At 60.0% G+C, this 23,944-nt stretch overlaps 1 protein-coding gene across 5 annotated transcripts; it reads right to left on the bottom strand.

The window, feature by feature from the left end:
- Positions 1-842: 842 nt before the first annotated feature.
- Positions 843-23,777, bottom strand: LOC122476613 (receptor-type tyrosine-protein phosphatase V-like). 5 transcript variants are annotated; one of them, XM_043569537.1, is made up of 35 exons: positions 21,147-23,777; positions 20,633-20,723; positions 18,985-19,049; positions 18,587-18,635; positions 18,137-18,409; positions 17,674-17,943; positions 17,215-17,478; positions 16,102-16,356; positions 15,755-16,000; positions 15,315-15,590; positions 14,048-14,320; positions 11,959-12,222; positions 11,494-11,760; positions 10,894-11,175; positions 10,421-10,561; positions 9,926-10,136; positions 9,390-9,457; positions 8,310-8,436; positions 8,141-8,188; positions 7,403-7,496; positions 7,132-7,222; positions 6,947-7,023; positions 5,819-5,953; positions 4,675-4,797; positions 3,949-4,109; positions 3,724-3,859; positions 3,276-3,343; positions 3,026-3,182; positions 2,831-2,909; positions 2,664-2,740; positions 2,397-2,525; positions 2,069-2,179; positions 1,802-1,962; positions 1,301-1,436; positions 843-1,077 (listed from the first exon to the last, which is right to left on the bottom strand). In XM_043569537.1, the coding sequence occupies exons 3-35, from the start codon at positions 19,039-19,041 to the stop codon at positions 1,018-1,020; spliced, it is 5,166 nt and encodes a 1,721-aa protein (XP_043425472.1). In that variant the 5' UTR covers positions 19,042-19,049; positions 20,633-20,723; positions 21,147-23,777; the 3' UTR covers positions 843-1,017. The 5 variants fall into 5 exon arrangements, with proteins under 5 accessions (XP_043425472.1, XP_043425474.1, XP_043425473.1 ...); XM_043569539.1 differs by having other exon boundaries at positions 3,026-3,113; XM_043569538.1 differs by having other exon boundaries at positions 5,864-5,953.
- Between the last annotated feature and the right edge of the window lie 167 nt (positions 23,778-23,944).

The raw sequence follows: 23,944 nt of genomic DNA, 5'->3' as shown, positions 1-23,944 counted from the left end.
CAGGCTTTCTCTGTGTCCCCTCCGCCACCCCAGGGCCCCCCACCAGGGACAGTTGGTGTCCAGCGTCAGGCACATTGCCATCCAATACTGTGCAGTCTAATCAGGGAGTCAGACAGGAGCTTATGAGACCATATCATGTCGCACGGTGTGCAGTTGAGTCCTAAAGAGTGTAGGATACCTCTGGGGGGGCCTCAACCCCACCCTATTTTCTGTCCCCCCTCCCGGTTTTTCTCTCCTCCAAAAGTCCCTCACTGCCTTCTCTCCTACCTCCCTCCTGTGGCGGAGGGGAGGAAGCTGGGAGCAAAGGAGCAGAGAAAACTCAGCAACTCTGGCTTGAGGCACAGCCTCCCGTGGAAGCAGCAAAGCCCCCGGCCCCTGCCCTCCACGTCAGTGTGGCTACAACGCCTGCACCCTGACGGGGCAGCACACAGTGGCTGAGGAGGACCCTGGGGGCCCCGGCAGGTGGAGACAGCTGGGGATGGCGGGAGAAGGCAAGCGAAGGCTGGGAGAAGGGAACAGAAGGCAAGGATTGGTCCTTGCTGCACACGGGGGTGGTAGGTGGGGCAGGAGAACCTTGAGTACCTGGGGCTCTGGATCTGGGGCACGCCAGGACACTAGGGACCGAGTGGAGAGACTGAAGCCTGAGGCAACTGGAAAACTGGAGGGTGGGGCATCGGGGCTGCTCCCCAGGCAAAGCCACGGCATGCAGGCTGTGGGGCGGCCACTTCAGCCAGACCCCCTGTTCATGGTTGCCCACCCGGCCCTTGCACTGGGCCCCGTGTCGTGCAAGTCTTTGAGGCCATTTCTTTCCTCCTTGGAGGGTGGACAGATGGAACACAGTCTCAGGTTGAGCACATTCTTTATTGCTCACCTCTCCCCCTTCACGGCACGGGGCCCAGCGTGCAGGAGGCCCTCCCAGTGAAACCAGGCCCCAGCGGGCTTGCTGAGGCTGATTGGCACTGACCGACGGGGCACAGACCTCTTCTGCTCCCGCACAGCACAGCCACCAGTGCTGACTCAAGGCAGCCCGTCCGTGAGCACTCTGTTCAGACAGTCGTAGAGGTATATGTACTGTTCCTGGTGGCAGACGTCGGGGTAAGGAGCGTCACCCTGACTGCCCAAATCTGATGCCGAAGGCCTCCCTTGTGTCTCCTAACCCTTAGGGTTCCATCTGGGAGCATCGTGGTCCCCAGCACCACCTGGTGACTCCCCAGACAGTGCTGCCTAGAGATGGCTCCTAGAACCTTCCCTACCCCCCTTCCTTACTCCCTCCCGCAACTAAGCCCTGGTGGCCTCTCACCAGCGTTGGGGTCATGAGGCCACAGGCCTGTGACTGCTGCAAGGCCACGTTAAAGATGTCCACAGTGCACTCAGCCCCCACCTGCTGCAGCAGCTGGTCCATGGCCAGGAAGGTGCCCAGCTGAGCCACACCCTTGCTGCAATTGACCTTGAGTTAGATAGGGCATGGAAGCAGGGGAAGGGGGCGGTGCAGAGAAAGCTGGGGTATCCAGGTATATGGGGAAACCCAACGCGGGCCTGGGGACTGGGAAGGGGACACCGGGTGCCTGGTGAGCCAGCCAGCTTGGGCCCAAGCAGGGAGGGGGTATATTCCTAAAAGATGTCATATTCCCAGAAGATATCCAGGCAGAGTAAGGAGCCAGGAGCACTGGGAGACTGTGTAGACCGTGTCCTTTTGACCCGTGACCCAAGCAGGGCTCAGTGGGATAGATGTGAGGCCCTGCTGGAGAGGCAGTGAGGGGACCCCGGCACCCACACCCCCCAGGCTTTTGTCCCGCAGCACCTGGAGTGGCTCAGCAGTGTGCCTGGCTTCATCGTGTCCCGAGAGCAGCACCGGCCCACGGCGGCCAAAAAGGGTAACAGGGTGGTGGCAGGGAGCTCACGCCCTGGCTCCCAGCACGGAAACAGCAGCCTCTGCACCTGCCTCTCCTTCCTGCTCTCCCCCTGGGGACAAAGGCAGTGGCACTGGTGCCAGGGAGGAGCAGAGGACAACAGCACAAGACTCCTCCACAGAGCCCACCACCCCACACCCTGCGGCCCCAGCACCTACATGTGTGACCCTCAGGAGGGTACAGGGCCAGCCCGCTGTGCTGCTCTCAGCCACCCAGTGCACTGTCACCATGTCTGTGACAACGGGCTGCTTCTCCGTCGGCCAGAACGCCTGTCGCCGGGACCAAGTCAGGGCTGCTCAGGAGGCTTCCCGAGCTCTCTGCCCACACACCCTGCCCACAGGCCCGCCACACCACGACCTCCACCCCCCACCCCTGTCCCAGCTCCCGAGGCTTCCACCCTGACTGCCATCTGATGCCGAAGGCCTTCCTTGTGTCTCCTAACCCTTAGGTTAGGGTTAGGGTTAGGGGTCTTTCTGCCCCCCTCACCTTCTCCCAGGTGTCAGGTGGGCACAGGGAGACCAGCACATGGGCCCTATGCTCCCACACCAGCTCCCAGAACTCCTCGGGTCCTGCAGGGCCAGTCAGCACAACGTGGTCATGGCCAGAAGGCCCACCCTGCAGAGCACAACTCATTGGCTCCCAGGGACTGAGGGTGCCCCCTGCTCACCACAGCTCTAGGGCCCCCAGAGACCCCAGCTCCAGCTTAATAAGCACAAATGATCAGAGAGGGCAAGTAATAGGGCATCATCTCACAGGGAAGAGCCAGGCTTCGAGCATCTCGTTAGGGGGACTTTCCTCCACCGGAGAAAACCGCACTTGAGAAGAATCACCTGAGGGAAGATGGTGAGGGTGAGGCTGCCTGAGGCCCTCTTCCCCGGGCCCCGGGGCCGCCCGCCCACCCACAGTCCGTGGGCACTCACAGGCGGCCGTGCTGTCCTGCTCATGGCCAGGAGGGGGCGCGGAAGAGTCAGCCTCGTCCTTGATGGCCTGGAGCAGGAGCTGCGGGGGCGGAGGAGATGCGCTCAGGGCGCTCCGCGGGACGGAACCCACAGAAAGTGCTGTCTGGGCCAGGACAGCCCCCTCAGCTGTCACCCACCCCCTGGTCTGAAACACACCTTGTACTCTTTCAAGAAGCCGGCGTTGGCATTGGCCGCCCTCTTGGCGCAGGCCTCTGCGAAGTTCATCACCGAGATGGGCTGGGACCTGGGGGAGGGGCGGAGAGGGGAGGAGGCACTCGGGGTTCCCCAGCTCCCGCGTCTGGTCTTCTCAGCTCTGCCCATGGATAGGATCAGGGGCCTGTTGGTGGGAGGGCACAGGGAACCCGTGCCCCCACCCCACAAGGGCCCCAGGGGAGCTGCAACTCACTCAGGGGTGTCACAGGGCGCTTCCAGAATCTTGTTCAGGAGGCAATTGTGCAGGAAGATGTATTGGGTCTGGCAGGAGGAGGAGGAGTCAGTCTGCTAAGGCAGTATGGCCCAGCAGGGAGATTTTCCAAGGGCCCAACCGGCAAGACAGGGCTGGGGTGAGGGGGGTGGGCCATTTGGGACCTTGCCCACGCTGTCGCTCTCGCACAGCACAGCGTCAAAGCCGCCAGAGGCCTGCCCCACCTCCCCCTTTGACAGAAAGGGAAACAGAAGCCCAGATAGGATGGCGACACGGTAGAGCCCCGCCCCCCAGGTCCTCAGTGTGCCCCCTCGAGTTCCTTTCCTCGGCCCCTCCAGACTCGATGTGGCCTCCCCCCGCCCCCCACAACCCACCTCCCGCCCACTCCTTCAGGACCCTGGCTGTCTCGCCCAGCCTGCCGAGCCCTCACCGGGGTCTGGATCATGAGGGGCCGGTACAGCCGCAGCGCATACACAGCGTTGAACACGTCTACCGCCTGCTCCTCCTCCAGCTGCTGCAGCAGCCTTGACAGGGCCACGAAGGTGCCCGTGCGGCCCACGCCCGCACTGTGGGGACAGCCCTGGGCTGAGCCCTGCCTGAGGTCCCAGAGCCCCGCCTCCCCTGCCTCCCCTCAGGCCCGCCCACCTGCCCTCACCTGCAGTGCACCAGGATGGGGCCGCTGCCCTGGGTGGCCCGGGCCTGCTCCCGTACCAGTTCCACGAAGGAGAGCAGGGAGTCGGGGGCCTCAGGGACGCTGTGGTCAGGCCAGGTGGTGAATTGCAGCTGCTTCACCCTCCGCTGCTGCTGCTGGGTAATCTGGGAACGGGAAGGGACGGGAGCAGGGGTCCCTGGCCTCAGCCCTTCGGCTTTCTTCACCAGGTCCCTGAGGGCAGGGCGACTGATACCTCCACCCTCAGCAGGGTGACAGCTAAACCTGCCCCTCAGATCGCATGCTTCCCTTGACCCCTTCGTTCTCCGGCCTCCTGAGTAGCGTCGGCCTATAGGGGATGCCCAGGCAGAGGGGTGAGGCCAGTCCCTGGCTCTCCTGCCCCAGGAGGTCACAGCCTGGCAAGGCTGATGGGCACGAGGGGTGAGGGGTGAAGCAGGGAGCCCCGAACTGAGTGCAGGGCAGGGGAGGGCAGGGCAGAAACCGTCGCTTCACCCTGTTCTACCTTTGACGCACTGCGTCGCTTCGGATAACACTTGAACCTTCCCTGTGCCTCCCTACCCCCTCCCTAACCAACTTCCCTGGACAGGCAGGGGCTGAGTGCTTGCGATTCTCAGAAGGAAGGAGGCCAGGGGACGCAGGAGGTGAGGCAACCTTCTCAGAGTCTCAGCTCCAATGCCCGCCCCACCCTGCCGTGTCCCCTGGGGCACACACATGCTGCAGCTGCAATTCCCGCTTGGTCCACTCTTCCTCGGGCTCCTCAGCCAGCAGGTGGACAGTGATGTGACCATGGGTGACAGGGGTAGGGTCTGCTGGCCAGTAATGCTCACACAGCACCTAGGGCCAGAGGGTCAGAGCAAGGGTGTGGGGTGGCTGTGGGCCCAGCCTCATTACTGCCACCCCTGGTTTATCCGGACCAACCCCCCCCACCCCCCCACCCCCCCACCCCCCCCCCACACACACACTCATCTTTCTGGTCTCTGCCACCCTGTTGAAATTCTGCTTTCTGTACAAACCCGAGTCCCCGGCTACCTCATCCAGAAGCTTCTCTGTTCTGGCTGGCCTCCAGCACCATCACCCCCACACCTCTCATATGACCCTTAAGACTTCAAGGCAGCTGTTGGGCTCCTTTACAAAATTGGATGCCTTTATTTAGGGCTGCCTGGCCTTGCCTCACTGCTTCAGCTGGAGGACAAACCCAGCAGGTGCTCTCTCTGTCCCAGGGCTCTGCATTGAGCAGGGCGCAGAAGAGACATCCATCCACCAGGCTTGTTGAAAGAAAGGATGCAGAAAGCCCTATCTCTGATGCCCATCCCAAGACAGTCCGTACCCCATTCTTTCCCCCCCAACGCCTTTGCCCCCCTCTGCCTAGAACAAGGGCAAGTGGAAATAATGAGATACAGCAGAGGTGAGGGGCGCTTGGGTGGCTCAGTCAGTTAAGCATCAGACTCTTGATTTTGGCTCAGGTCATGATCTCACAGTTCATGGGTTCAAGCCCCACATTGGGCTCCGCGCTCACAGTGCTGAGCCTGCTTGGAATTCTCTCTCCCTCTCTCTGTCTGCCCCTCCCCAACTTGTGCTTTCATTCTGTCAAAATAAATAAATAAGAACTTAAAAAAAAAAGGGGGAAAGAAACAGCAGCAGAGGAAACGGAGTCAACTGGGGAGCTTGAGTACCTGGTCCCTCTAACTGCTTCCCATTCTGGGTGGCCTTGGGGACCCCTACCAACCTCCAGGACTGATTGGCCTCTCTCGGGCCTCACCTACCTTCCCAGACCTAAGATGGTAAGGGGAGAACTCCTGTAAGGGGAACATTCGCCACCCCGTGGCCACTCTAGGAAACTGCAAGGCATGCTCACCCTCCCATTCTCCATGCCCACGGTCAGCATGACAATGATGCGGACCTGCTGCTCCCACACAAGCCGCCAGAAGTCCTCCAGAGTTTTCTTGAGAGGGCCCTGGGTGGCAATAAATTCCTGCGGGTGGCTGTAGCCCTGGGGAGTGCAGAAGACAGGAGCACGTTAATTGGTGACACCTCGGTCCCCCAGGCCCCACCGGGCACACAGCAGTAAATGTCCCGTGTGCGATTTCCAGGAGGGAGGAGAGTGTGCCTACACGTGTGCACGTGACCACATGTGTGCACCAAGAATCCCAACCAGGAGGGGTGGCTTCAGAGACACCACCAGCAACCCAGCGTCACCTTGAAGGGGCAAGAAAAGCCCACATGAGAGTAAGAAGGTACTAATGTGACAGAAATAGTCTCCCCAGTCCAACCTGTTCACCAACCCCCTTCTGAAACCAAACTCCACGTTTCTCCCATGCTCAAAAATCGCCCGCAGCTCCCATGGCCCAGCAAGTAAAATCCAAAGCCCTTAGCTTAACAATCAAGCCCCTCCTTCATCCGGGCCCAATCTAACTGTGCTGTCTCACCTCCCCCAACCCGGCCCCCCGGCCCCACGCTGTCTGTGCGTGTGCACCCAGCTGTTCTCTGGCTGTTCTTTCCAACCTTTCCCCTCTTTCGTCTTTTATCAAAATTCTACTCATTCTTCAAGAGATTACACGTCCCCTCCTCCAGGAAGCCTTTCTTGACTCCTCGAGTGGACTGAATTTCTCCTTCTTCCATGTTCTCTGAATACCACGCTTGTCCCCTTAATACAGCACTCGTCACACTGAGTGGTAGATGTGACACACACAGGCAGCGCATGTGTGCCTGTCTCACATACACACACACATACACACACACACACACACACAGTGTGCTGCTTTGAAGGCAAGAATACAGGTAGCCAGCTCTGACTCCGACAGGCCCAGCACAGTGCCTGGCACACAGTAGGCCCTCAATAAATACGTGCCAGGTCGACCTAAAGGAACACAAGCTGGTGATCTTCATGGACGACTGCTACAGCCAGGGTAGGACAGCGTGTCCTGCAAAGCGGCCAGTCTCCCGAATGGACACACCCACAGCCAGCTCTGAAGGTGGCCCTTACCGGGATGAAGTTGGCATTGATGTAGTCGGAGTGGGGCTCTCCCTCCAGCTGGGTCAGCCTGACCCGGGAGTGATCATCTGCAGAGGGAAAAACTGTGTGTGCAGTGCCCGGGCATAGGGAGCACCCCCCACCGCCCCCCACCCCCGTCCAGGCCCAGCCCTGGCCATCTGCTCCCCGGCACTCACAGGGTAGCACGTGCGGGTAACGGTTCTTGGTGGCATTGGCGGGGTGCTCCCCCTCCAGCCTGGGCTGCTCCTTGCCCACCTCCTTCAGCTCCTGCAGAGATCGGGCCAGGCGCTGCTTTCTGAAGTGGACCCATCTCTCCCCACACCAGGGGAGGGACAGGGGTGGGGTGTGCACGGCTGGGAGCTTCCCCCAGACTTCAGGGCAGGCCCAGCCCAACCTAGATGGCCCAGGTCCTCTCTGCTCCGAGCCCGAGGGCAGCAGAGGCCTTACCTCAAACTCCTGAAAGAAAGCCTGGTGAGCGTGCGCACTCTTGGCCTCAAAACTCTGCCGGAAGCTTTGGATAGGGATTGGCCGATGGGTCCGCCTGGTGGGAGAGGGAGGGAGTGGGCCCACGGCAGGGTCCTGCCCTGAGCTCAGTGGATCGTTGGAACACCCCCTGGAATGGAGCCGGCACGCATTTTTCCGCACACGCGGATGCACAGCCTGGGCCGCCAGCCCCCAGTGCAGAAAGACAGACAAGGGGACAGATGGAGGAGGGCAGAGCAGACAGGATCTACATGTGAAGGCGCACATGAGGCTTTCAGCCCCTGCCACCATCACCGGTTCTGAGGAGGGCTTCTGTGCATAGTCGATGCTCACCGATGTGGGTTCGACATGAAGTCGGTGTAGGGGAGCACAGGAGGGACCAGAGGAGAGAATTACAGATCTGACGTCACCGGGGAAAGAAAGAGATTCGGCCCGATATCGCCCAGTTGTCAGGGGTAAGGTGAGGACTGGAGTAGATGAATTGGGAGGAGGGGGAGGAGGCTGAACGGGCAGAGAGGAGCCAGATGAGCTCTAGGGTTGGAGAAAAGGCCTCGTGAAGGTGTGACAGAGCTGTGAGGTGACAGACAAGGGAGTCCCGGAGGCGCAGGCTGCTGGGGAGACTGGGCGATGCCACCATGACCCGTGCCAGGCATGGCCACACTGCCCAGCACACCACGAGGAGACATGGGAAAGTGCCCTCACCGCAGGTTGTAAGCTGTCAGCTCTTGGGAAAACCGACTCTTCTCTGCCCTGCAAAGGATGAAGAGGCGTGTGGGAGGGAGCCCAGTGGGGCAGGGGCACGGGGAGCTTCTTGGGGAAGAAGCCATTCCTTCCCCAGCCATGCTGGCCCCCAGCCTTCGCTCTCACTCACCTCTGTCCCTTCACCCTCCTCCAGTACAGCAGGCCCAGCAGGGCACAGATTGTGAGGACACAGCCCATCATGATGCCCACTGCCGCTGGGAGGGACAAGGCTACCCTGGAGACACTGGCCCTGGGCTCTATGAAGAGCAAAGGGAGAGTAGAGTAGAGTAGCCTTGTCCCGCTGTTCTGCGGTGACGGGACTTGAGAGCCTCTGGGAGGAGCGCACAGTGACAACCCCCCTCAGAAGTCCCAAATACCACCCGAGGCCAGAAATGGCTGCCAGGGGGACCATCCTGCATGGGGACTGAAAGTGCCCAGCAAGCTCTCCCTGCCCCTGGCTTCTGAGCTTGCCCCAAAGGCTCTACTCCCCTCCCTGACACCCTCAAAGAAAAGAAGAGGGTAGGGACCTGGCTTCCGGGACCTTCTAGAACTACTCTGTCCAATATGGTAGCCACTAGCCACATGGGGCCATGGAGTGCTTGAAATATGGCTACTCCAAATTAAGCTTTGCTATGAGCATGAAATACACATAGAATTTCGAAGACTTAGTAATAAAGAAAAGAATGTAAAATACCTCATTAAGAATTTTTTTAATTGATCACATGTTGATATGATAATATTGATAGCTTAGTTTAAATAAAATGTTCCTAAAACTAATTTCACCTGTTTTATTTTTACCTGTTTAACACAGCTACTAGGGAATATTAACATACATATGTGGTTCACCCTTGTGACTTGCCTTATGTTTCTATTGGACAGTGCTGTTCTAGAATCTCAGTGGCCTGGGAGCGACAGCACAGAGTGGGGCAGTGCAGGAAGGTAGTGTGATCGCGGGCAGTGACAACCCCTTTCATTAATGCCTCGCCCCCCCCCCCCCCCCCACTCAGCGCACCCAGGCCAAGTCAGGTGCTAGCAGTACCTTCAGCACTGGCTCTGGGTCTCCCAGCTCTGCTGGGCAGGACGTGCCCTCCCTGGAATCCAAGCTCAATCCTACCTGTTGCTGGTTGGGGACGAGCCCAGAACAGGGGGTCCCAGCACTCTTCCCCTGCCCCGGGGCCCAGCTGGAACCCTAGCCAGGTGTCCACCCTACCTGAGAAGGCTGAGAAGGAGATAACGGTCTCAGGAGGGCTGTATCTGGTAAAGGCCACGACACTGAACCTGGGGCAGAGAAACAGGACCTTCTGTTCTGGAGGGGCAAACAAAGAGGGCAAAGCCCCTCCCAAGACACTGAGTCATTAACAATAGACACTCAGAGAGCGAGAGCCTCTCTCCACACCTGTTAAGAGGTTATGTGTCACGCTACCTGAACAAGCTACCCCTGACCTCTTTTCAATCTTCCCTTCCCACAGCAAGAAGCCCTAACATAGGTACCTAAACATCCTTGGAAAGCTGAAACAGAATCCACCACCCCCCTTTTTTTTCCTGAAAAAAAGAACCATGTAACAGATGGGTGTTTTCCTTTTTGCCTTGCCTACCAGGGAGCCCGGTCGAAATAACTCTGTGGACCCTTATGGGCCAGCAAATGCTTTCTCTTCGTAAGTCAGTCCAGATCTTTTGCAGAGGGAATGTGCAGACAACCCATCAGTGAAAGTTAAAAGCCCCCGCCCCCTCAGTCTTAGCCCTCACCGATACTGGGAACCTGGCTTGAGTTGCCCGTTACAGATCTCCTGGGTCTGGCCACAGTCCTCTGTACCCATAGGCACCATCCAGGATCTCGGCACAGCCCAGGGCCCTGGGTAGAAGGGGTTGGGGAGCAGGATGGCCAGGTAGGAGTCCTGTCCTCCATAGTAGTGGTCATACCACGTGTGGTTGATGGCTTCCTGGGGAGGCCGCACCACTACAGAGGAACAAGAAAGGGGCAGCGCAAGGGCAGCAGTGAGGCTGAAGCCTCTCTCCCTGCCCACAAAGTGGTTACCCTGTTTCTCTAGCATGTTCCCACCATGCATAGCACAACATCAGCCCTATCTTTAAGAATGTTCTGGGTCTCTCTTCCTACTCCAGCACTCATGCCAGCCATAGGCATTTCACCTCAGCGGTCCATATCTGGACCCTCCCCCCCCCCCCCCATCCCATGCCAGGCAATAGCCAGGGTCTCCCATCCTCTCCTGGCCCAGGACTCACGTGACATGTTGGTGGTGGCAACGATGCCATACCACTGGATCTGCCCATCGTCCTGGCCAAACATACCCCGTGTGATCATCACTCCCATCCCCGCCTCAGGCTCCAGCTGGGGGGCTGCAGCTAAGTCCGGGGGGCGCCAGCCTGGGGATGGAGAGGAGAAGAGTGAGGTCCTAACTAGGCGCCAGTGGCCAAGGGCAGGGGCCATGCTGTCACATCCCCAGCACCTCTTACGGTGCCTGGCAACCAGTGCCTGATGGGTGCAACTAAATAAGAACCGGGAGACCCCTGGGCCGGGGTGCCAGCGGTGAGGCTCCATACTATGGCATCTGGATCAGGGCCAGAGGAAGGCTTGGGAGTTGGCGGACAGGGAGAGTCCCCGGCAGTGAGGGCCACGGCAGTGAGAACCCCAGCGGTGATGTTGGAGGAAGGCTAAGGGAGCGGAGGGGGCTCCGGAGACCGTGGAAAGGGCTTACCCTCTGCAGAAGTGGCGCACAGCAGGGTGACCACACGGCTCCACAGACCATTCCGTCCCAGCACGGTGAGACTGATGCGATAGGAAGCAGCGGGCAGCAGGCCGGGCAACAGGAGGGCATCCCCGGAGGTGTTAGCCTGGAAGACGATGTGAGCATGCCCTCCCGCAGCCAGATGTTCTGCCACCACCAGACAGGTGTCCACATCCCCCGAGGGCATCATCCAGTGCAGGGCCAGGCGAGTGGCCTCGGGCTGGCACTGCACATCCTCCACGGGGCCAGGCTCTGTGGGAAGCAAAGGTTCTGCGCTGTGTGGGGGTCGGTGCACCCCAAGAGGCTGGCACCTGGGGCAGCAGCTGTCAGAATCAGCAGGTACAAAGGGACTGGGCATTTACGTTCACAGGAAGAGGCCCTGGCCACACAGAGAAACAACTTCTCCTTTGGGCATCACTGCCCATCTGGAGAAGCACAGGGAGCATATCCCCGGGGAAGGGGTGGGTAAGCCCCCACCGGAGGGGAGCAGATGGCTCCGAATAGAATGGGCAGCGTCGCAGCCCGGACTAGACCCTCCCGCTCCTCCTCCCCCAACACACGCCAACATACCAACAGGCAGCACGACGGGGTGAGTGGACGCCTGGAGTGGCCCCGCCTGGCACAGCACTGACAGGGACAGATGGCGCCCAGGTGTGAGGTCCCTTAGAACGAGGAGGGCTTGGCCGAGCGCCAGGGGCTGCTCCCAGGAGAGGTGGCCGGCCTCTGAGAGTTGGGCATGGCACACCCCCTGCCCCAGGGGGCCACGGGCCCAGGCCAGGTTGATTACAGCACTGCCCGCCTGCATCGACACCAACAGCTCATTGGGCACGAGCGGGGCTGTGGAGGGAAAGAGAGCCGGTGAACCAAGCTGCGTGGGGTGCGCGAGGCCACAAGCTCGCTGGCTCCAGGCAGGGCCCTCGGGTGCGGAATTTGGGAGATGGGACTAGAGTGGCGGCTAAGAAAAGAATCCAGGGGCCTCAGAGGCAGCCCTGCCCGCCTCTCCTCCCCTCATTGACTTTCCCAGCCGTGACTCACAGGTCCAACCAGAGACATTGGCCGCTGCGGTGCCGAGAGGCCCAGCCTGCGACATGATCTCCACCTCGTACTGAGTGCCTGGGGTCAGAGCTGAGAAGCTTGTGCTGTCCACCTCGGCTCCCACGGTGCTGGCGCTTGCCTGGGCACCCGCCTGGTACAGAGTCACCTGATAGCCGTCTCGCGCCCCGGGAGCATGCACCCAGGATGCCCGGAGCTGGGTGGGACCTTCAGTGGTCACGTTCACCAGAGGAGGGGCGAGGGGGGCTGTGGGGAGAGCAAGATATGGGAAGGTGGAGAAGAAGAGAGGTGCTGTGGGCCAAAGTATGTCCCCCCGAAATTCATGTCGAGGTCCTAACCCCCAGAATACGACTGTTTGGGGGCATAAGATCTTCAAAGGGGTAATTAAGTGACGTCATGAGGATGGAACCCTAATCCACTACGACCGGGGTCCTCATAAGAAGAAGAAATCTGGACACAGACACGCACGGAGGGAAGACTGTGTGAAGACCCAGGGAGAAGGGGGCCGTCTGCAAACCAAGGACAGGGGCCTGGGACAGAAACTGCCATCCTCAAGGCTTTCCGAAGAAACCAATCTTGCCAACTCATTGAGCTCGGATCTCCAGCCTCTGGAACTGTGAGACAATAAATTTCTGCTGTTTAAGCCCCCAGCCTGTGGTGCTGTGTTATGGCAGCCCGGACAAACGAATATAGAAGAAAAGAATGCAAAGCACATCTCTGGCTCCCTCCTCCCTCCTGTGTCCCTCCATCCTTCCCAGGCGGGGAAGCACCAGCTCAGGCCGACAGCAGGGCTGGCTCAAACAGTACTGCATGAACACATTAACCCCTCCCCCTCCCAAAGCAGCCAGGCCTCTCGGAGGCAGGGCTGGACGGGGCAGCACCAGCCCCAGTACCCAAACAGCTTGGCAAGACCCCCTGAGTGACTGGGCAGGTTCTCAAGGACAGGCAGTCTGGGGGCCCAAGCTGCGCCCCTTCACCCTCAGCTGGAGCCCAGGCCTTGGAGCCACATAAGCCTGGCCCAGTCACCCAGCCAACACCTCCTCTGCAAATGGGGAAACTGAGGCTCACAGAGGGACAACGTTTGCTCTAGGGACTGGGCCATAGCTAAAACCCAGGCCTCCTGCCTCCTAGGCCGGTGCTCTTTCCTGCTTCTTCTCAGACCTGTCTGAGGTCACGTGGCCCCCAGGAGGAATCAGGAGGACAGAGCAGGGGGTGGGGGAGTCACCACCCTGGAGAAGGATGATTCTGAGGGTGGGGGAAGGGGTGACAGCAGCTATACTTTGGCTCTAGCAAGAATGCAGCACTCAGAGAAGGCAGAAGGAACGAGGCCGGTGTGAGAGGGAGCTTCCAAACCCAGGTCTATGGCTGTGGAGGCTCCACGGGAGAAGGAGAGAGCTCCGCTGTGTGCTGCTCAGTGTGTCGCATGCTTCAGTAACTGCATGACCCTGTCCAGCGCCGGCACCCTCCCCCGCTCCTCTCTGGAGGTTAGCGTGCGGCTAGGAGCACAGACTCTGGGCCACAGTGTCAGAAATGGAATCCCGACTCCCCACTTAGGGCTGAGGAACCCAGGACAAGTCACTTTGCTTATCTGCGCCTCAGTTTCCTGATCTGTGAAATGGGCAGAGCCATAGTAGCCACCTCCTAGGCTGGTTGTCATGAGGAGGAAATGAGAGAACATGGGGAGAACACTTAGCAAAGGGCCCAGTGAACACGAGTCACTGCTGTCGCTATCAAACACTCCCAGCCCAGGGGGAGCTCGAGGCTGCGTCCTGGGTCCCGTCCCCACTGCTCCCCACTCCCGCACTGGCCATATGAGAGCCTGGAGAGTGGCACGGCCCAGCCACTGTACAAGAGCAAGCCCCTGGGTTCTGCCCACCTTCCAGGATCCCTGGGGATTCCCAGTTAGGGATGTCCTGGTGCCTAGAGATCAGGGATCAACCACAGTCTCAACCCAGCTGCCTGCGCACAGATGATGAAGAGGTCAAGGGGAGCACGCAGCCCCCCTCGCCCCGCTGGGGAATCCAACCAGCGACGGTGGCCAGGAAGGAAGGGGTGTGCAGGGGGCACTCACGCATCCAGCCGGTGGCATTGGTGCTGCTGCTCTCATCTGGGCCCCTCAAGGTGGCCAGCTGAACCAGGAATGAGGTGCCTGGGGGCAGCTGGGTCCAGGAGAAGTTCTGAGTCTCGGGAGTCAGAGCCTCCTTGCTTTCCAGAGTCAGGGGCCTCAGGCGGTAAAGCCGCAGCTGGAAGCCATCCCTGCCCCCAGGCGGGGGACTCCAGGAGGCGGTCAGGGCAGGAGGCTGGGTGGCAAGGCCCAGGCTCAAGTTGGCAGGAGGAGCAGGGACTGCAAGGTCAAGGAGGAAATAGATTTGGAATGACGCAAACCCCCGGCCGTTGTCTTCCCTGCCTCCCCTTCCCCTGTGCTCTTCTCCTGGGCACCAAGAGAGCCCCAAACACTGCCAGCCTACAAATCCAGCTCCCTCCCCACACGGTCAGCTCCTTGACAGTGTGATGTCTGGCTCACAGGGTCCCCACAAGGCCCAGGATCCACCTAAATGTTTAACCCTTTGGGTCCTGGTCTCCAGCTCATCTGCTGACCTTCAGTGCCTGCAAGCTCATTCTCTCTCTCTCTCTTTCTCTGTCTCTGTCTCTCCCTCTCCCCTCTCCTCCTCCCTCTTCCTCTCTCTCCTGAGGGCCTTGGTGCATGCTTAGCCTCTCCATAAAGCCCCCCTCTGTCCAACTCAGACTACAAGCTTCTCAGTTCACTCTCCTTCTCCTCCTCCTTCAGGAAGCCTTCCCTGATTCCCTAAGCAGGCTTCCCTTCTGTAAGTCCTACAAGATTAGACTGAACCACATAAACTTCCCATTAGTCATCAATTTTAACCTATAAGAACACAGTTGCATGTGATTTGAAATACGTTGTACACATTCCCATCATACATTTATGTTTTTTATATGATCTGTAAAATAATACACATTATATATGTGTGTGCACATACATGTATTTATACATATATTTATATAGCCTCCATTTACTTGTCAATATTCCTAGACTGTCTTGTTCATAACGTTTAGCCTCAGCACCTAGCCCCATACCTAAAAAATGGGAAGCATTCATTAAATGTGTGTTGAATAGATGGATAGATGGGCGGATGGCCGCCCAAATGGTAGGAGGTGGAAAATGCTTGCCAATAGATTCCTGAAAGGCCCACCTTGGATGGACACGGGACCGTCTAAGTCAAGAGGAGGCACGCAGAAGAGCGGACAGGAAGGAAAGCTGGGCCCCCACCCCCACTGTCCTGGGCTGGCCTCCCAGAGGCTGAAGCCAGGGAACTCACGGGTGCAGGCACGGGTCCTTTGGATGGGGGAGCTGAGGTTCCCTGCCCAGGTCCACACTGACACAGTGTAGCAGGAGCCGGGCACTAGACCCCTCAGAGTCAGGCTGGAATTGTCTGGTCCCAAGTCAATAAGACTGTCTGGTGACCTCTGGCTGCCCTCCGGATGCCAGGTGACCCTGTAGCCTTCTTGCCACCCTGGTGCTGGGGCCCAACCAATGGTCAGGTCAGAGGGGCTGCCCCTGCCGGTGACATCCAGTGACTGTGGTGCCAGGAGCTCTGAAGAGAGGGACAGTTTGGTAAGGGGGCCATACTGCGTCTGTGGCCCCGTGAAGCCCTTTCCCAGCTCTTCTGAGCCTCCCCTCTACCCAGATTTCCCTCCCCAGGGCAAGGCCTCCCCCGCCCCCACTCCGCAGGGTCAGGGGACAGTGGCTGACACTCACTTGTATGGCCTGTGGGGCTCTGGGTAGTGTTTCCCAGAGACGAGACAATGTCCACCTGGTAGTTGGCCCCAGGCCCCAGCTCACGCAAAGCGACCTGCGTGGAAGCAGGTGGCACAGAGATGTTTCCGAGGAGGCTTGGGGTTCCCTCAGTGTAGAGCAGTGCCTGCCTCCTGGGCTCCCTGGTGGCCCCCAACCCATCCAGCTGCAGCGTGGTCCCATTGCTTTGTCTGGGCTGGGCAGCAGAATCTGCAGAGGATGCAAATTCTGGAGAGTGAGAACCCAGCTGCCACTCAAGGCAGGTGCCCCTGGGCAGGGCCTCATCCTGTTCCCCATCAGCCCAGACTCACCATTCAGCCAGGCACTGGCCCGGGCCCAGGCATCATAGGGCCCGGCCAGGACCCTCAGCTCCAGAGTGTAGGGTCCAGCGGGCAGGGGCCCTGGGAATGTGGCGTTGAGGGCTCCGGGACCCAGTGTGATGGTCTTCTCCACCTGCCCACTTAGCCTGAGCAGGTAGCCATCCCGGGCACCAGACCCTGCCTTCCAGCTTGCCCAGAGCTCCGAGGGCAGGGGAATGACCACCAGGTCCAAGGGTGCAGAAGGATCTATGGGTAAAAGGAGAAAACATATGCAGAAAGACCTAAACGGTGGATAAGAAAGATCCTACCCTCCTCACGCCAGCTTCTTCCTCCAACACTAGACCACGTCTCATCCAGAGGCCAGCAGCCACCGTTTGCCACGTTCTGGGTGAATTCTGGGATCGGGCCACGGACAACAATAACAGAAATAATAACGCATCAAGTACCAAGCGCATAGATGCCAGCAGGGCACAAAGTACCCTACGCGCAGTATCTCACGTCTACTCCCCACAACGCTGCGAAGGGGGTGCTACTGTCACCAGCCACGTTTAAAGAAACAGAAATTGAGACACCGAGAAGGTAAGTAACTTGTCCAGAGACCCACAGCCAGTGAGAGGCAGAGATGAAATTCAGAACCCAGGCAGTCTGGCTCCTCCACCCGTAGCCCATGCACGACAGTGCTTCTCTGAGCAAAAACATGGCAACGTCAACATGGGCTCTGCAGGCACCCAGCCCAGGCTCAGGTTGGCCTGGTCACTCACAAGCTGCTTGACCTTGGGTCCCTCCTGTCTCTGAACCTCGGCTCCCTCTACCATACACTGGGGATGACATGACTGCGTGGGGCCGGTCTGAGGACTAAATGAGATCATCTGTGGCTGGCACACGAAGGCTCGAGGGGTGACCACTACACCGCCATCACCTCTTCAGGTGGGCACCTGCCACCAGCCAACAGGTGGCGCGCTCCCTCCGTGCCTCATCCCTTCCCCACAGGATTCCAAAGGAACCCCGGCCTCCGCCACGTATATCCCACCCACTCAGCCAGAGAAGAGCCGAGGAGCCTCCGCTGTAACCCCCTGGCCCCCCACCCCCACCCCAAGCACTCACAGGTCCACTCGGTGACATTGGGCCCCACTGCCTGTTGGGGCCCGGCAACAGCACTGAGCGTCAGCTCGTAGCGGGTGCCCGGAGAGAGGTGAAGGAAGGTGTGATTGGAGGCTCCCCGTCTGACTACCGCAGTCAGGCTGGTGCCGCCCAAGAGGTTTGTGAGCATGAGGTGGAACCAGGCTGCCCCCTCAGAGCTGTTCCAGGAGGCTCGCAGGGCACGGGTGCCCAGAGCGTGCAGCACCAGCTGGTGGGGAGACACGGGGGCTGGAAGGGGGACGGAGAGAGCAAAGTCAGGCTTGAGAAAGAGCCCTGGCGTGGGATCCCGGCACCAGCCCTGGCAGCCAGGAAGACTAGAAGCCCAGCTATGTTGGGGCAGGGTTCCCTAGGAGGCTCTGGGCTGCCCCCGCCACGTCCCAGACCAACTGCCTGGTCTGGGCCTTTGCCAGGTGCCTGCCTTACCTGTCCACTGGTGGTCGCTGGTGTTCGCCTGGAGGTTGCCAGCCCAGGTGGTAACCTCCAGAACATACTCGCTACCTGGTAGGAGGTTGCTAAAATTGCAGGCCAGGCTGCCCGGCGGCAGGGAGATGTTACGCGCCAGTGTCTGGGATTCTAGGTGGTAGAGGAGAAGTCGGTACCCATCCTGCCCCCCGGGGGCAGCGCCCCACGAGGCCTCGAGGCTGGACGGGCTCCCAGGGCTACGGAGTTGCAGGTTGCAGACAGGTGATGGGGCTGCATCAGGGGTAGAGAGAAGTGCCAAGTTCAGGGCCAAAGGGGCATCATCCCTGTGCCTCAAATGCTTCCAAATGGGTCACGGTACCAGGCATGGCCCTCCTTGGCTACCCTGCCCTGTGCCAACCCTGCAGGACAGATGCCTCCTGCTCGGACCCCTTGCAATGCCTGCACACTACTCGCCCCCACGCACCAGTGCGGGCAGTGAGGATGATGGTGGTATTCTGCCCACAGGGTCCCAGGGCAGTCACTTCCAGCAGGTAGCGACTTCCTGGCACCAGGTCCCGGAACTCAAAGCTGGATGCGTTGGTGTGGGCCTGGAGCTGCGGCCCTTCTGGAGAGCCTAGGGGACTCAGGTGGGTGAGGCGGAGGGCATGGCTGAACTTGTCTGGCCCTGGGGCTCCCCAGCTCAGGAAGAGGCTAGTAGGCCGCCCCTGGCTGCTGACGTTCACTTTCAGAGGTGGTCCTGGGGAAAAGGGGTGCATTCAGAGTCTCCCGATACCCTTTCTCCCCTAAAGAAGGAGGAAAGGCAAAGAAAAAAAAAGGGCCAGAGCAGAGGCAAGGCCTGGCATGGAGAAACCAACCCTGCACCCCCACTCCCTCCTACCTCCCAGACCTCCTTCCCCCCACTGAAGACACCTACCTCCACTCTCTCCATCTGGGCTCCTTGCCAGAGTGTGACACTCATGTCCCTATAGGAAGGAGGGAGGAGGGGGGAGGAGATGGGCAGAGGGCTCTGGGGTCCGTGGAAGCCAGCAGGGGACAGGGCCGAGATCAGAGAGAAGGCTGTCCTCTTGTCTGGCACTTCTCCAGACAGGGACAAAAGGGTATCACCCACAGGCACACCCCTAGTTCAGGAGGCAGCCCTGCGCAGGCAGAAGCGGTTTGTTCTTTCTGTCCTCTGAGCCAGCGGCTGGGAAGGAACAGCCTCTGCTCTGCCTAATGCAGACCAGCTGTGGGGCCCCACAGAGAGGTGGGAGCCCGGACGGGCCCTGGAGAACAGCTCCCCAGCTGCCTGCCTGCCCCCTGTGCCCACCTCACCTGGACCAAGAAACCCCGGAGCCAGAGGAAGACAGCAAACAGGATTGAGGGCCTCATCCCGATGTCTGTAAAGGAAAGTTAAGAGGCAGCAGGGGTGGAGCCAGTCCCCCCAACCCTCCCCTTGCCCCACTGGCTGGCTGGCTGGCTGGCTGACTGACGGACGGGCAGGCGGGCGAGGGTGGGAAGGCCGAGTTTCAGCGAGATGGCAGGTGGCAGGCAGCCAAAGACCAAGGAGGTGCCTCTCAGCCCGGACCCTAACCCCTCTGCCCACCCAGCCTTGGCAAGATTCAGCGAGGGGAGAGAGACCCCGGGGCCCAGAAGGTAGAAGGCCATTGCACCCCGTGGGCTGCAGACAAGCCCGCCTCTCCCTCTGCCTCCCCCGCCTCCACCCCTCCTCCAGCAGTTGACCTTCCAGGGGGGTCTCTTGAGTGGGCACACATAGCAAAGGCAGCTGGCTCCCCCCTCCCCGGCCCCAGAGAGGAGTGTGGTTCTGCCGACCCTATCGACACGTGGCAGATGGATAGAGTGTTTGTCCAGTCGGCGGAGGGAAAGGAGGGTGCCGGTTACATGGCGTGGATGTGTTGCTGTGGAACGGATGGACCACAGCTGTGGGTGTGTGTCCCCTTCTGTGCACCCACGTGGCACCATGCCCTTGTGGACAGAGGCACAGGAGCACATCCTAAAGGCCCTGAGTCACAGCGATTATAGATCTAGAAGAGCCCACCTGGCCCCTGGGACCCATCTGTTCCCACACCCTCACTGCCCAGATGAGGAAGCTGGTCTCCAGAGAGGGGAAGAGCCCGGTCCGAGAAGGCCAGTCCTGCCCCCAACCCCCCGGATTAGGGTCCTCTCAGCTCAGAGCTCTCTGAGGAGCTACTTAAGTCCCTAGGACGTTTGCTTACTTAAGTCCCTTGTCCACATAGATCAGTGGTGCCCACCCCAGCCTCTGCCCGCCCCCCAGCCCCCAGCAGGCTGCAGGCAAGGGGACCTTCCCTGGCACTTGGCCTAGAAGCAGGCCTGCTTCGTTCCAGCCTAAGGCCAGCTACTCACCTGGAACTGCTCACCCATGTGTCCCCACCTCAAGACAGCTGATGGTGGTGAGGGGAGGGGGAGGCAGAACAGAAGGGGAAGAAATGGCTCTGGGCACCCCCCCCTCCCCGCCCCCGGGAAAGGAGCCCAGGAGTCAGCCACTAACTCAGGAAGTGGGGAGGGGGAATACGCAGAAAACAGGCAGGTATGAAAACTGAAGGGCAAGGCTGCTTCTTGGGAGCCAGGCTCTCAGGGGCCAGCCCCAGCCGGGGAGGGGGGTGGGGTGGCAGGCCTGCAGAGAAACCCACTCAGCCTCCCACTGGTTCAGTTCAGAGCCAGGGGCCGCCTGCCCTTCCCCCACTCCACCCAGCCCCAAACCTCAGAGCCACCCACCCAGCCTCTGGATAGGGGCCTGGAAACTGAGCACTGCAGACTCATCAGATTTTCCAGGCCGTGTGTGTGTGTGTGTGTGTGCGCACACGCACGCGTGTGTACATTCATGCATGTGCTCTTTCAAAGGGGGGGGCAGGGGGGTGCAGAGAGCAACTGGGGAAACTGACGTTAAAGGAGAAGGCCCCAAGAAAGGGCCAACCCTTGTCCCTTCCCCCATCCACCTCACCTGGGGCACCTCTTTCTTTGCTCTTTCTCGCAGAGTCTCAATCAGCAGCAGCAAAGGGGAGAAGTGAGGTGGAAACATCCTAATTCAGAATCTAAGAGAAGCGATGTGTCAAGACGTGGTTGTAGGTAACGGGGGGGGGGGGGGGGGGGACGTTGAGACCCTGCTTGAGAGTCGCCACAATAGGGGCCTGTTGGGGATAGTCCATAGCTAGTCCTCCATAGCTAGTCGTACGGACAGTCCTGGAGAAGGTCCCTGGCCTTAGAAGGCACGCCTGCCAGCCACCACCACCCCCCCCCGCCCCCCACCGCCAGCCGTGCTGACAGAAGAGGGAGCTCCAGGGGGGTAGAAAGGTTCTAACAGACAAGATGCAGCCTCCCCAGCCCAAGCCTCTCCATTCAGCAAAAAAAGTACCACAAGGGCTGTGTCTCCTGCCCAGCAACCACTCCCACAGACAAACCCACATCCTCTCCCTAGAGAACTCTTGGGGTCCTCCTGAGATCTGAGAGCACCTTACCGATTCCTTCTGGAGAAAGCCAGCCAGGAGGCAGAGGAGGGCAGGGACAGGTCCAGGCATCCTGATTCCCAAATGTGAGCCAGCCTGGTCTCTTCCTGCAGCTGTCCCACACAGCTCCTTTCCGGCCCTCCCCCTCCTCTCCCAGGGCCTGAAGCCAGGCCTTGGGCACCCCCCACACCCGGGGGAAGATAATCACCAGGCAGGAGAGGGGCAGGGTGGATCCGGACAGCCAAGTCTCCCACCCTTCCTCCCACACCTCGGGGAAGGTCACCAGGGAGAGGGTAGGCCTAGATCCCTCTGGCCAGGCTGTGGGAAGGCAGCAAAGGGCTGGAGGCAGCAGACTGGTGAGATGTGTGTGTGTGTGTGTGTGTGTGTGTGTGTCGGCAGCCTGGGCACGTGTGTGGATGGACACACTGCGTGCACGCGCACGTGCATGACCCGCGAGGGTGTACATATTTATCTGGATGGATGTGTACATGGGGGCATCCAGGGACATCATAGAGGGGGAGGGGGAGGGGAGGGCCCCAGGAAGAAAGGCCCGTGTTGTAAAATAGATGTCCATTTCACCAGTTCCAGGCTTGGGAGAAAGGGAGAGACTCTCTTCTGTCCTAAAGCCAGGGACCCGACTTCCTGCAACCTGGAAAAGAATGGGGCTCTTTCCTGGATCTCCAGGCAGGCTGGCCCTGGCTCCCCAGATGCTGAGGTGGTCCTTCAGCCCCGGGGGCAGGGGGTATGGGAAAGTCCCTTTCACCGGCAGGTACCCAAAAGGTGTCGGGGAAACCGGCTCGGGCGGGGGATGGGCTTCCGGGATGGCCAGGACAGAGGCAGGGCCCCAGGGCATTCCCGATGAGTCTCCTTCTTTCTTCAGATTTCACACCAGCTGGCCCAGACACGGCCACACTTCCTAACGGCAATTCTCTGTCCCACCCACCAAGGGTCTCCTCCAGCGTCTCCCTGGCTTCTCCTGGATAAGGCCTCCCAGTTCCCAGCCTCTCTGCCTCCCCCACTCAGCCAGAGGCAAGCAGGCACCTGTAACACCGTGGTAGAATCAGGCCTAGGCTGGCCCAGGATTTGGGGGTGGGGGAGGACATATGATCCTAGGGCTTCTCCAGAGAAGAATGAAGAGGTCTAGGGAGGGGAGCAAGACCTGTGGAGAGTGCAGGACCCAGGAGTCCTGGCCCCCAGCAGCAGACCCCATACCCAAGAGCCTCCCTTCTGGAATTTGGAATTTTACAGGGTGGCAGCCTTTGCCTCTGGGGCTGGCAGCGGCCTGGCCTGCTCCCTAGGTGCCTCCAAGAAACCAGAACTTCTGAGAATTCCAGATACGGCTGCCCCTGCAAGGGGCTTCTGACCCTGAAAGCAGCCAGTCGTGGCTGGCAGCGCTGGGACTGGGGGATGGCAAGAGGAGGGCAGTGTGCCCGGGCAGCTCTGTCCCTGCAGGCTGGCTGGACAAAGCCGGGGTCTGTGGGAGAGGAAACACGGACCCCCCCACCAGACACCACTCCCCTGGCCCCCTGCCCTGGCCAGCTTCTCCAGCTCACAGCCCGGCACCACTGGACAGATCAGAGAGGTGCTAGGCCCATCCCCCTCGGCAGGGAGGACCCTCATGTGGAGACTGAGCCTCAGGGAGGTTCAGTAATGCACCCAAGGTCACACAGCTAATGGGCCACGGTTAAGATTGCACACGGGTCTTTCTGGTTTTCAACTATTGCTATACTTTTTTTTTTGGAGTCAAGGGTGGCTGGAAGCTAAATCCCAACTCTGGAAGGCAAATCAGTGGCTGGAGTGATGAAGGTTTCAGAGCTGTCTGGGGCCGCTCCACCCCAGGGACGGGGAAGGTTCTGGGGGTAGAGTCACTCCCAGAGAACTCCAGGCCTTTCCCCATTTCAGCAGCCTGGCCAGTCTGGGGAGGAGGCGCTGTAGGGTATCTGGGACCATCTGAGGCTTATGGGTGGTGCCCTCACCCCTCCTGGGCTCTAGCCCCACACCTCCATGCGTATCCAGGCATTTCTAAGCAGAGGGCGAGAGGGGTGAGGCAGGAGGCAAAGAGTGACTATTCCCTCACCCCCAAACACACCCAAAGGGAACTGAGAGATCCTCAGGGTCTTGCCTAATGCCGTTACCCCCACCCCCACCACCAACCACCCCTCCCATCTCCTGGCCCCCAGCCTCCTTGCTCTTCACCCAAGAGCTCAGCTTCCGGCTCCTCAAACTGCTGCCGGGTGAGCCTTGGGAGGGTAGGGGGTGTGCCTGAGGCCAATGGGGCTCAGACCCCGGAGACCTGGTGGGAACCTGGAGGCACCGGCGGACCAGTGGGGGGAAGGCTCTGCCTGCTTCCTCCTCCCCACCCCTGTGGTATCCTAGCTTCCTGTTCCTGATAACAATCGACAGCTTGGCCCAGTGGGGGTGGCCTTCTTTCTAATCCCCTCCTGCCCCCTTCTTTGATCCCCAGGGCCCCACTGCCCATTAGTGGAGATCCCAGTGGGCTTAGGGGAACAGCTGGAGCAGAGGCCAGCCTCGGGTCGCTTTCCACAGGTTGACCAGGGATTCCCAGGCTCTCCTGCGCTCCCCCCAGCACACCACACCCTGTTCTGGGTACCACAGCCAACTACTACTCCAGCTCTGATCAGCCTCCTTTCGGGGAAACCACTCCCCAGAGTAAAGAAGGGTCCAGGACCAGCGGGCCCTGGAGGGTCTCCGAAGAGAGCCAGTTCCTGGTCCCCACTTCCAGGAGAAAAGACAGGCGCTGGGAGGCCTCCAGAGCTCCAGAGGGTTATCCCAACCCTCCTCCCCCTTAG

Source organism: Prionailurus bengalensis, chromosome E4, assembly GCF_016509475.1.
Source record: "Prionailurus bengalensis isolate Pbe53 chromosome E4, Fcat_Pben_1.1_paternal_pri, whole genome shotgun sequence".
Taxonomy (NCBI): domain Eukaryota; kingdom Metazoa; phylum Chordata; class Mammalia; order Carnivora; family Felidae; genus Prionailurus; species Prionailurus bengalensis.
This window is presented reverse-complemented; position numbering and strand designations above follow the sequence as displayed.

Excerpts from the sequence above, each read along its gene's own strand:
- LOC122476613 (XM_043569537.1), bottom strand. The coding sequence starts at position 19,041 with ATGAGGCCCTCAATCCTGTTTGCTGTCTTCCTCTGGCTCCGGGGTTTC. Across the intron at positions 18,410-18,586 it reads CCCAGATGGAGAGAGTGGAG|GACCACCTCTGAAAGTGAAC; the intron begins GTAGGTGTCTTC and ends CCTTTTCCCCAG. Across the intron at positions 15,591-15,754 it reads GAGCCCCACAGGCCATACAA|AGCTCCTGGCACCACAGTCA; the intron begins GTGAGTGTCAGC and ends CCCTCTCTTCAG.